This window comes from Pelmatolapia mariae, linkage group LG18, assembly GCF_036321145.2.
Source record: "Pelmatolapia mariae isolate MD_Pm_ZW linkage group LG18, Pm_UMD_F_2, whole genome shotgun sequence".
Taxonomy (NCBI): domain Eukaryota; kingdom Metazoa; phylum Chordata; class Actinopteri; order Cichliformes; family Cichlidae; genus Pelmatolapia; species Pelmatolapia mariae.
This window is the reverse complement of record NC_086243.1, coordinates 17366949-17379176: the sequence shown is the minus strand read 5'-3', so window position 1 is coordinate 17379176 and position 12228 is coordinate 17366949. Positions and strand designations below refer to the sequence as shown.

Genomic DNA, 12228 nt, shown 5'->3' with positions numbered 1-12228 from the left:
TGTATGCTTTAGAAGCATTTATTAAGAATATTTTTTCAAACTACATTTATGTGTCTGGTGTTCGCCAACATGGTATATGCAGCTGTGCCCACAGTGTCCTTATTGAATCGCAAAAACGGCACTCACTATAAAAGTATAACTAGTTGCATTAATTGATCATGAATGAAAAATCATTGCTTCCTCCATACCCTCCGCTTCTTTTCGTCACAGTCACGTAATGCCAGCGTCCGTCATTGTACTGTTTGGTAGATTTCCACATCTTGTTGTTGAAATAGACAGTCACGTAGCCGTTTTCCATTCCAAGGTCAATCCCATTAGCCTGAAAAATAGACAAGGAAAGCATTTCTGTATATGATCTAATTCTACCTGTTGTGAAAAAAATCTGGTCTTTAATGTCATAGTTGCAAGAGATGTCAAAAATAAGTTGGAAGCCTGACCTGCTTTTTGTCTCGCAAAATAAGACCCTCATTCTCTGTGCTCTTAAATCCAAGGGAAATGGTCACGTCGTTATCCAGAGTAAAGCCTTCAAGGTTACCTGAGAGAGTGCTTCCTAAAGTGAACTCTGCTTTACGTACACTCTGTAAGAACACAAGTACAAAAACACAGAACGTGTCAATTTACACAGAACACGCTGTGATTTGTGCAGATATATAAATGCCAGTAACTGTCTTCATACCAGCGATTCCACAGGACAACCTTTAATGATGCCCACTTTTTCATCAAGAGGCTTAAAGCCTCTATTCAGCTTCAGATTCTTCAAGCATCCTTTAAATGGCTGTATGGTGATGTTATGCCTTTATGGGAAACCAAAAAAAAAGTTATTCTCAATAAAGTGGGAAAACGAGACAGAACACAACACAAACTAAAAGGAGGAATCATGCGTACACATACCGTTCCCTCAAGTGTTGAGGTGCACCACCAATATAAACATCTTTAATGTTTTGTATGTCGAAATCAGCTTTGCTTTGCTTTGCTTTAGCAGCTTCATTACGTCCCACACGCACATTGAACTCTTTCTTTGTTGTCACATAGACTTGTATATCAACCCAGTCTTCTGTCTGAAGAAAGCAAATAGCAGCAAAATTCAGTCAGACGACCAGTGCTTTGAATTGTAATAGACAAGTAATAGTAATAATCCTTAAGAACGTGAATGACTGCAAAATGTGAATGACTGCAAAAAAAAAAGAAAAAAAAGCATCTTACCGGGAAATCCTTCTGCTTATTAGAAGCTGATGTCTCAAAGAGAGAACCATGTATAAAAATGACACCCTCCTCCATGGTGACATAGAAGTACTGGTCCTGTGAAACAAAGAAGGTAATCAAGTTCTTGCAAAGAGTACATAGAATTTTATTTGCAGTGTATCAAGATGTGTGTCCATTTTTAAAGTTTCACTTGAACAGAATTTACCTCACTTTCTACATATAAGAGTAGGCCATTTTGTGAGCGCGTATTAACGGACATACTGATGATAAAGGTGCCCACTGTATTATCCACCACCACTCGGCCAAATCCGGTGCCTTCGTAGTAGTCAGAATCAAGAGGTTTAGCATACCTGTTATGGAAAATCAGTGAGACAGTTATTACTTATTGCTAAACTTAATGCCATTTACACTGATTAAGAGTAATAGCATATAGTAACACATGCAGCACTGTGCAAAAGTCTTGAGCCACCCGTGATTTCTTTATATTTTGCCATAAAGAACCAAGACGAAAGATATTAAACACTTGATTAAACTGCAAGTTAAATGGCAGTTTCCCAAAATGAAATGCTGTGAAAGAGACACTGTAGTGTTTAGCTGCACACAATACTAATCATCATATGACGTACCTCTTGCATGGAGTCACCTTATTAATATTGTCTTCTCTTTTGAAATTATAGAGACTGACAGCTATGTCATTAAGAGAGAAAAATTCAATGCAGCCTGTGTAATTGGGGTATCTGAGGGAAGCTGGAGGCTGATGAGGAGCAAAACAGGAAAAGGTATTAGTAAAATCCATGCTGCTGCAAAACCAATACATAGTAGTATGTTTTATATATCTGTGCTCCTTACAGTGAAGTTGGCTGGGTAGCCTCCAACATAGAAAACAATTTCATCGGGACTGAGATCCAGGAGATCCTTGGACTCTCGTCCTTGATTGCCGTTCTTAATTGGTATGGAGTCTTTGTTTGAGGTTATATCTTTGGTAAGGATCATTTCTGCATCTTGGTAAATTCTAAATCATAAAAGGGAAAAACAAATAATTATTTTAATCACATCTACCATATTGGCATCGTTAATACATTTTTTATTTATGTTGCCATTTAAAATGCTGACACAGCATTTATAGAGGGAAGTTTTCAATTTACCTGCGCAGGTCCACCCTATCAAATTTTGCAGGCTCTAGTCCAGACCTAGTGATTGCTCCCGTTTTCATCTCGTTCTCAACTCCATTGAGCTTGTACACACCATATAACTCATTGTTCCTCAGAAACATACCTATGTAGTTCTTTGTAGACTGAAAGACACAGGTTGTAAAATCAGAATAAAAAAACATCACAGCTTTGAAATGTTCATCTGCAGTTGGGAATACTTACATCTCTGTTGCCAAGGTATAACACAAACATGTCATCTTCTGTGGCCTGCCTACGTCTGCGTTTTCCATCTCCCCGCCCTGGAGGTCTCTGTAGCATCAGAGATATGGCTGTGTAGGCTTTCAGATCATCCAGATTTTTTGGTGGATGAAGCTCCACATGACCATCACCTTGGAAGTTCATAGGGACTGTAACCTGTACAAAACACATGGGAAAAAAAGGAAAAATGAAGCCCTGCTAGTAAAGATATTATACAGGGAACAGGTATATTTCACTTTTGCTAGGGAGGAAAACCCACAGCTGGATTTACAGAACAACCTTACCTTGTTAGCTGCGTCCCTGGCTTGTTCAATGAGATCTTTGAGCATTTTGATGTTTTCAGATATGTTGCTAATGGGTGAGACCTGTGAGGTCAGGTTCTCTACCGTTGAGATCTTATTGGTCAGAGATGGGATGGTGTTTAGCAAATTATTCACTGGAAAAACAAGAAAGGTGAGAGAAAAAAATGTAAACATTTTCTAAAAGTGCATTAAAAAAGAAAATGGAAAAGTATTGCTGACTGGGCCTAAAAGAAAATTTTCCAAATCTCACCTGTCCGGTTGACATCGTCCAATATACCGTTTAGGTTAGAGCTCCCGGGAGAGACATCGATCTTATCAAGTTCCTTTCTCATTTTGTTGAGTTTGTCCATTGTGTCACTGGCTGTTTGATTGGCTGAAGCTGCCTTCTGCTTGGCCTCGTTTATCTTAGCTGCAATGTCATCTGGTGGGGAAAAATCAAAAGCAAAAAATAGTTAAGTATCTTACATCTACCAGAAACACTTTAATGTGATTAAAATAACCACATGATTTGCATTACTCTACCTCTCGTGATGTCTTTTAACTGTCCCTGTGCATCAAGAAGGTCTTTCTCAAGAGCTTTCTTCTTCTTCTTGGCATCATTAATGCGCTTATTCAGGTCAGTGATGTTGTCAGCAGTGTCTGTTTGTAGAAACCGAGAATTAGCATCTGCGCTTTTGGGTTATTGTAAATATGATAACTTAAGAAGATGACTGAATACCATTAAGGTCTTTCTCTGTTTGCTCTGCCTCAGTCAGTAGGTCTTTACTATGACTCTTCAGCTCTTTTGCCTTTTCTGTGAGCTTCTGGTTTGTTACATTCTAAATCAAGAAAAAAAAGACATATTTTTAAATGACTCCGTATTCATTTGAAAATCCTTTCTAATACTGAATTTACTTCATGTCAAAAAGCATGCCTGTATATTTACTTAAATGTTTGACTTACATTTAAGGTGCTCTCTGCAGCAACTTTGGCTTCCTTAGCAGCTGCCTCGGCTGCATTTATGGCATCTGTGATATTCTTGTAGGCCTCGATAGCATCTTTCGCGTTGCGCACCTCAGTTCGTCCGCTTGCATTCTTCACGGCACTATTATACAAGATGTCATGGAAAGAAAACAACCCAGACACAGAGAGAATTATTTAATTAAACTTTAAAAAAAACAAACAAAAAAAAAAAAACAGGAAATCTTATATATCACACACAGCTGACTCCATGTCAATAAACTGCTCGTTAAAAATTTGGTTTACGTACTCCTCAATATCCTTTGCAATCTTTTCTAGGTTTTTAGCATGGTCTTCGGCAGCCTCCACGATGTCCTTCTTGGCCGCAGCCTTAGAAATTTCATTTACTTTCTTGGTCAAATCCGTCTTGGCGCCATCCAGCTGTGCTGCCAGCTGCTCATACTCCTACAGAGGAAAAGGGGCAGGTGAATGGGTGCAGGTAAAGTCACAATCCCACAAAACAACACTGACCTCACCCGCGAGCACAAGCAAAAACAATGTTCAAGAGCTGAATGAAAGGTATGCTACATAGTTGAAATGTTTTGGTTCATATTATAAATCAGGTAAATAAAAGGCGTGAGAGTGCATAAATCTCAGTGGATGGAATATTTGAGGTAAAAAAAGAAAAATATAGCTTTGCCAAATGTACCGTTTTATTGTCTAAGAGCATTTTCAACAAATCTTCTGTTTTCTGTAGCTCATTCTTGGCCAAGGTCATCTGGTCCTCGACTATCTTCCGCTCATTTTTTAAGTCTTTGGTGCGTTTCTGTAGGTAACAAAGGAATCAGTTCAATTAGAGAGACCAGCTCTGCTGCAATAAACATACTACAAGAGTAACACATGAGGCATTTTTACTGTGTTGATAATATCTTATATTTACAATGCGAGTCAAAGTATTATACAAGATATATTTAACTACTAAAACAAAACAAAAAAACAGCTTGGATCTTTCACACAAAGTTACAAACTATTAGTTAACATGCATGTGTGGTCGTTGTAAATAATTAGCTTCTTAGCACCTCTTTTATTTATTACCTGCAGATCTCCTAGTGTCTTAGCATTAAGGCCATTCTGGGCATTGGCATTTTTCACTAAGTCCGCTGCATCTTTCAAGGCCTTGTCCAGCTCTTTCAGTTTGGCTTCGTAACCCTCCAGAAGACCTCGAATCTGATCCGCTGCAGCCTCATTTTCATCACACTGCTTACTTACATTATTTTTGATGTAGTCCAGCACTGAAGAATAAAGAATAAATAATGGGAATGTTATTTGACGTTAATGTTTAACCGTTTCAGTATTCAGAAAACACGTGTTATAATCAGGTGCTTCTGGGATTTTGAAAGGTTTTACTGAGTCTGTCATACATTTCTTGGCTTCATCGCTTTCTTTCTTTGCAGCGGTCAACTCAGGAGTGAAATTCTTGTCTTCCATCTCGTTCACCATTCTCTTAGCAGTTTCATAAAGCAGAAAGTTTTCAGCAGGCACATCACCCCTCTTATCCTGATTCTCAAGTTGTTTCAGTAGATCTTCAAGCAAACATAACCACACACACATGCAGTTAATATTAAAGGACTGACAGTACCATTAAATTAGAAAATCATAGAAACTAGTGAACCAATTATAAACGGAACAAAGGACAAAGTAGGGGGACAAAAAAAAGTTTAAAACACAACAGGACAGCGCCAAGAAAAGGGACAGAGTTTAGCTTCCAATGAATGTAATGCTCCCGTTACCTTTTATTTGCTGCTCGATCTTTGATTTCAAATCCTCGGCTCTCTTGTAGGTTTTGTCAGCATCTCCGACTGCATTGTCAGCCTCAGAAGCCCTCCGGTCAGCCTTAATACATAACACAATCCCACACATTCAAACACAATTCCTGACATATCAGCACATGAAAGAATATTAACAACGTATTAGGCATCCTATACCTTGTCTTTGAGGGAACGAATGTCGTCTTCAAGAGTGTCCATGTCGTTTTCCAGCTGCTCAACTTTGAGTTTTTCTGTGTTGACGTCAGAGCGGAATTTGCTAACAAGAACCTGCAAAAGTTACAGTAGCAAAATGTGATTTCAGTGGCGTCAAGTCAGATACTGAAACATGAGGCGGATGAGATTTGTTTTAAGACTTGTTCACTTGTGCCTGTATATATGTGAAACAAAGGGAGCAGACAAATGTACCACAGAAATTATAAGTGGAAGAATAATGACAAAAAAATCCGTCAATGGTCTTTAACTGTGGAACAAAACATACTTTCACTGGTTATCATTATCATCTTGGAACATATTCCTATTTTGTACCATATTGTTTGTGTGTGTGTGTGTGTGTGTGTGTGTGTGTGTGTGTGTGTGTGTGTGTGTGTGTGTGTGTGTGTGTGTAGTGTGCAAAGGACAAATTCCAAACAATCCAATGGCTCTCTCAGAGTTATATGCGGGGGCTACGGTACACTAATGTGTTACCTTGGTGTCTGCCACAGCCTTCTCCAGCTTTTTCAGCCTGTCCTGAGAGGAGGCGCTGGCAGTGGCATTGCCCAGCTCAGCCTTGATCTTTACCAGGTCATTATCTAGCTCCTCTAAGTCATGTAATAAAGTCTGGGCGCAATTATCACACTCTGAAATACAAAAGCAAATGCAATTAGCAAAGAATCAAACCAAATTTAATGCAAATAGCATGCCACGCCGTACAGCCTCAAATCTTTCTTTTAATTCACCTTGGCATTGTTCATCTGTGGTTGTGTCTCCTGGCTCCAGCGCATTCTTGCAAACTGTGAAAAAATAAACCCATTAAAAACCGAACTAAAATGATTCAAATGTAGCTTTTTTTTTTCAAAATTAGGTTCCACAAACTTACCTCCAGTTCTGGGATCACAGCTGTTGCCATTGCCAGCACAGTTACAGGGGCGACAACTTCCTCTTGGGATCAGTGGATCGCCATAGTAACCAGGAGCACACCTATGGGAAAGAGATTTCAAAAAAAGAATAAGAAGACAAATTAGAAATAATCAGCAGTGTTTTAAACTGCACACAATTACATAACAGCCTGATCACTCTATGCAGGGACACTCACCTCTCACACCTGCTACCAGCGTAGCCTGCTCTGCATATACACTCGATGTTTCCATACACCTCTCTGCAACCTACCGCAAAACTGCAGACCCACAAGGAGATTATTTTTATCACAAAATTATAAGTGCAATTGTAATATAGCAGTTTAGGCTTTGATTTTTTTTTTAACTCACTTCTTTGTGCTAGTGGTGAATGGGCATGGGCACGCTCTGCACGTCCTGAGAGCTGCGTCTCCATAGTAACCTTCTTTGCAGCGCTCACATCGATCCCCAGCTGTGTTGTACCGACAGTTCTGAAAAACACATAATGTAACCATTAAAACAGGGCAGAATGAAGATCTAAAAAGATAATAGTGGATATATAATGTGTGGAAAAAAAACTGTGTGTACACAGCAGCTAGCATTTGACAGACACGTTTATCTCCCGGAAACCAAGCCTTTTTTATTACACTGGCACAGAAGCAAACATCTGAGGGGAAAGAGGGAAAAAAAACATGCCTCTGCTAAAACTATCAGTAGTGTGTTTGATTTACTTGTTGTGTCCATTTGGCTGTGAATGTGTGCATCCACGCATGCATTGTATCCACAAGCCCAGTCTTGAGTGTGTTGTATCATAATAATACGACAAAGCTTAGTTTAGGAAGTGCATTAAGGCAAATCCATCTATGTAAAGTAAGCGAGAAAGTACAAAAATGGGAAATCAAATAAGGCATAACAAAAAATTCTTTAGATGGTGATTTTTTTTTAAAAACAAACACAGCAACAACTGAAAGGAAGCAGGGTTGTGTAATAAATGTGTGCCAAAAGATGTGCCCTGAAGGTGAGAGGGTCTGCACTCTGACTAAACGATGCATCACAATGGAGTCAGCTGGGCTGAAGTAGTCATTCTTGGTTGTTCATGTCTGTTGCTTTCTGCGTACCAGTGGTCATGGAGTCATACCAGGAGGTAAGAGTTAAGTGTATTTCTTACCAGGCACCGCCCTGTCCTGTCTTCACACTCATCGGAGAGACCGTTGCACTCACAGGGAACACAGAGGCCCAGGAAAGGACTGCTGCCATCTCTGTAGTAACCAGGCTGACATTTCTGAAGAAGAAAAATACAAATGGGAAGACATATAAGTACATCTATATTTAAGGCGATTTTACATTCAAGGAACTTTGGCAGTATACTTAAAGTTAAGTCTCTAATATTATTAAAACACAACATCATAGAGTATACCTTTGATAATATACTGAGAAACATGGGGGAGGGCAGGGATATTTGGTAATTTTTGAAGAATTATTTTCAAAAATCTTACTCATTAATTTGCAAACTACCATTAGTTATTAACAATTTAAAAAAATCTGTTTGCCCATATTTCATATCATATTGCACACCTTTTGGACAATATGGAAAAAAAAAACTTAAAACTCAATAAAACACCGCAAACATGTTATCACACAGGATGAATGTAGCTCTGTTTGGTGTCAAGGAGTGTGAAAATTCAGGCAGAAATGAACTTTCAATCTTTAACTTTTAACCGCCGTTAATCTGAATTCATTTGGATTAACGGTTAACTCTTAGCACGCCCTTTGGGGTCAGAGATAACAGTCTTCCAGCGACTAGGGATCTACACTTAACACAGTGTAACCCAGAGTAAAAGTATAAATAACATACATCACACTCTCTGATTTTTACCTGAATCTGAGAACTGGCATCACTGTCATCAATAGAAGGATATTGAAGCATCTGTCCTCTGTCATTTATCGATGGATACTCAATCCTCTGAGTTCCCCGGTCAGTAAGCTTAGGGTATTGTATCCTCTGAGCCCATCTGTCATGAAGTCTGCTGTGCTGGGGTGGATCTGCCCTGTCAAAGGGCCTGTGCCCAGCGCAGCAAAGTCCAATAAAAGTCCAATATATCAGGGTCTGGAGCAGAACCCTTCTACGCCAATATCTATCCATTGAGCTATCTGACATTCCCAGTGTTTAGTCCGCGTGAAATAATCTGACACCCTCTCCCTCTGCCTCTTAAATGCAAACGCTCGCACTCAACCGCACCGGTACAAAGAAGACACACCCATTTACCTGACTCAGCCTCTCAGCTCAGCATGAGTGTTTGCAGACACAAGAACACACAAGTGCAAGTGCTTACATGCAGTGTCTGCCCCATTCCTGCTCTTATACACGCACGCACGAACATACACACACGCACACACACACACAGAATGGTTCAAGACACATTTTGTAGACATAGAGATATTCATGAAGACTTAATGTTTTTAAGTTTTTCTTTTCGCTTGTTATTTTAGGTATATTTGGAATAAACTATTCTATTCTATTCCATTCTATTATATTCAATTCTATTCTATTCACAGGGTGTAGGATGTGAATGCCCACAAAAGAAATCGGATGTCATCACAGAAAAAAAGAAAATCACAATATTCCTGTCTTTACTTCAAAGTTAAAAGGCTGTGGTAATAGAGCCTTGAAAAGCAAGTAAAACATTCAGCACGGTATTACCATTCAGTAATATTCTCTGTATACGTGTGTGATTTATAAAAGGGCTTTTGCAAGAATACATGACCAGGAGGCTAGTTAGACATCGATAGACCGCACAGGTATGAAACTCACACCTGAATCACGCTGCACAAACACACAGCAGACACAACTAGGCGTGCCGGCTGTACTTACAGACACGCGTATATTAGGTGCACTAAGGCAAAATCACTCAGGTTTACGAGTAATGCTATGTTGCTATGCAACACACCTCACACATCAAGGCGAGGCTCGTTGTCATATAGCCTCTGGGCACATGTAGTCAACTTCCTATCAACACACCCAAGATGGCGGATCAAGCATGCATGTGCGCGCGCACACACACACACACACACACACACACACACACACACACACACACACACACACAGGAGGGCAGTTAGTAATCTATGGCAACAGCACTTCAACAAACAAGCAACATATCTAAAGCTTTTTCATTTTTTCCCCTAGTTCACATAATATATGTTCTCCTTTACACGTTGTACTCCCCTTTAATAAGCGCTTGCTCTGTTATCATGTTTAATCCACTCCTGGGTGGAAAACTGCACACAAATCAAGTTTGGGAAGCACAAACTATATCAGCCTCTGGATCAACTCAGCCCCCTTTCCATTCAAGGAAAGCTTTCCCTTCTACATTTCTCTGCGCTGTATCCACACCAGTGATTATAATTTTATAATCACAAATATTATGTCTGCATGATTGCGCCACGTATCCCAGCCCAGGGCTACATAATTTTACTGCACAGCTCTCTGGATGTTATTTTCCATCAAATTCCACCCTGGTACATTTTTCTGTGAGGTAAAGGGTGCGGTTCTTGGCCCAGACATGTCAAGGCAACCTAGAAATATGAAAGGAGGCCCAGCTCTTCAGTCAATGCACTTCTTCACACTTTCTTGTTTCTTAAACAAATGTTATTGTGAACTAAAGCCAAACTAAACGTTAAAACTACGTGTGGAGAAACATCTTAGTTAATTGATGAGCTACTGATGTAGTTGCTCATCCCAGCTCATGAGCGATCACAAGTGTGAATCAGAATCAGAATATTTTATTGATCCCTAAGGAAATTATATAGTACAGAAGTACAGAAAGAAAGTGACACGTGTTCTTGTCATTGATTCGCTGTATTGAATTCAAATCTACTGAGAAGTTAAGGAGGCTTACAAAAAGCCAAACTAATCTCATTCACCATCAAAAAAAAGTATTTCAGTGCAAAGAAATTCCAGAAAAGCTGGGACACTGTTTGAAATGTAAATAAAAACAGATTCAAATGATTTGTTAACCTCATCAACCCATAATTTAGTCAAAATAGAAGATAGAAAACTTATCAAATGTTTAAGTGAGACATTTTATTATTTGAAGAAAAAAATGAGCTACTTTATGGCAGCAACACACCTAAAAGAAGTTGGGAAAATGAGCTGATATTTTTCGTGAAATAGTAAAATGTCTCAGATTAAACAGATTGTGTTCTATATGTTCTATTGTGAATAAAATACAGAATTGTGAGATTTGTAAATTATTGGGTTCTGTTTTGTATTTGCATTTTACACAGTTTCCAGAGTTTTTCAGAACTGGGCTTGTATCACTAGATGATTTGTAGCAATAATGGCCAGGAAAGCATAAAAATATGTTAACTCATCAGTGTGTCATTGATCATATTACTCATGTTACCTTAATGATGATAGGAAAGTCCCAATCGTGCCTTCCTTAATATTAGATTTAACAGGATACAACCGGTATGGACTACAGATAGTAAAGCTATATTTCAATCACATCATTTGGTATTTCATGACGTTTTTTCTTTATCCTTATGTGCATACAAATTTTATCAACACTGAGAATCTGATAAATCAACTTTAAATTTAACTGACTTGAATGGAACATTGTTCAGTACATCAGGAGTGAAGATTTATTAAGGTTAGGGAGTGAAAATGGAAAAGTGTCCATAAAACAGCAAATTTGACCTTGCCCAGTTGACCTTGTTCAGCGGATCGTTCAGTAGGTCGTTCAGTGGGTCTTTCAGGGGGTCAGGGGCCAATGTGTGTGTGTGTGTGTGTGAAAAATCAATGAAAGAGGTGATCATCACTTTTATATGTTCAAGTGCATAGTGTGGAGGATGTCATAAGGCCTTGAGGCAATCACATGTAAAACACAATATTTATGAGTGTTTTAAGTTGTAAATCGGTCAGATTTGACCTGAACACGACAGGAAGCCTAGGAGAATGCAAGACTACCAAATACACTATGTGGATAAAAGTACAGGGCCACCTACACATTACACCTAGAGTAGCTGCCACGGAAATCCATGCCATGAAGCTCCCAGCACATAGTTTTTGTGCTGATGTTAATGCGAGAGGAGGTCTGGAACTCTGTGGTTACTGTGTCAGCAAAGCATTGGCAACTTTTAAGCAAAGATTAAGGGAGGTGGCCCAATACTTCTGTTCATACAACATATTTGATGGCCTTCAAACTCACCTCACAGGAGTCACCAGTATACTGAGAGGGGCAGGAACATTTCTCCACTAAGTTACTAGGACCTCCAGTCCCTGAGGTTGTGGCCCCTTCTAGGCCCACCTCACCCAAGCTGAGTCTCTGGCTCTGGGTGAAGTACAAGGCTCGGATCCTCAGGCCCACCAGACCAGCCAAGACCATCATCAGTTCCTCTCTGGAGACAGGCCTGTTGTTGATAGCGTGTCGCCAGTTCCCCTGCAAACAACACA

General features: G+C 39.4%; 1 protein-coding gene across 1 annotated transcript in view; it reads right to left on the bottom strand.

Moving 5' to 3' along the window:
• The window catches only part of LOC134617573 (laminin subunit alpha-3-like), a 58761-nt gene that overhangs the window by 8348 nt on the left and 38185 nt on the right, over positions 1 to 12228 (bottom strand). Inside the window, exons 40-67 of the mRNA XM_063462863.1 lie at positions 11984 to 12214; positions 7942 to 8055; positions 7146 to 7264; positions 6974 to 7054; positions 6758 to 6858; positions 6618 to 6671; positions 6367 to 6518; positions 5839 to 5949; positions 5644 to 5746; positions 5275 to 5436; positions 4949 to 5145; positions 4563 to 4679; positions 4164 to 4318; positions 3857 to 3998; positions 3633 to 3732; positions 3437 to 3553; positions 3165 to 3335; positions 2897 to 3048; positions 2577 to 2768; positions 2349 to 2497; positions 2053 to 2215; positions 1830 to 1957; positions 1409 to 1553; positions 1204 to 1299; positions 892 to 1058; positions 677 to 794; positions 438 to 578; positions 189 to 319 (exon numbers count right to left, since the gene is read on the bottom strand). Coding sequence (XP_063318933.1) covers positions 189 to 319; positions 438 to 578; positions 677 to 794; positions 892 to 1058; positions 1204 to 1299; positions 1409 to 1553; positions 1830 to 1957; positions 2053 to 2215; positions 2349 to 2497; positions 2577 to 2768; positions 2897 to 3048; positions 3165 to 3335; positions 3437 to 3553; positions 3633 to 3732; positions 3857 to 3998; positions 4164 to 4318; positions 4563 to 4679; positions 4949 to 5145; positions 5275 to 5436; positions 5644 to 5746; positions 5839 to 5949; positions 6367 to 6518; positions 6618 to 6671; positions 6758 to 6858; positions 6974 to 7054; positions 7146 to 7264; positions 7942 to 8055; positions 11984 to 12214 — 3809 coding nt within the window. The remainder of the gene's footprint in view (positions 1 to 188; positions 320 to 437; positions 579 to 676; positions 795 to 891; positions 1059 to 1203; positions 1300 to 1408; positions 1554 to 1829; positions 1958 to 2052; positions 2216 to 2348; positions 2498 to 2576; positions 2769 to 2896; positions 3049 to 3164; positions 3336 to 3436; positions 3554 to 3632; positions 3733 to 3856; positions 3999 to 4163; positions 4319 to 4562; positions 4680 to 4948; positions 5146 to 5274; positions 5437 to 5643; positions 5747 to 5838; positions 5950 to 6366; positions 6519 to 6617; positions 6672 to 6757; positions 6859 to 6973; positions 7055 to 7145; positions 7265 to 7941; positions 8056 to 11983; positions 12215 to 12228) is intronic.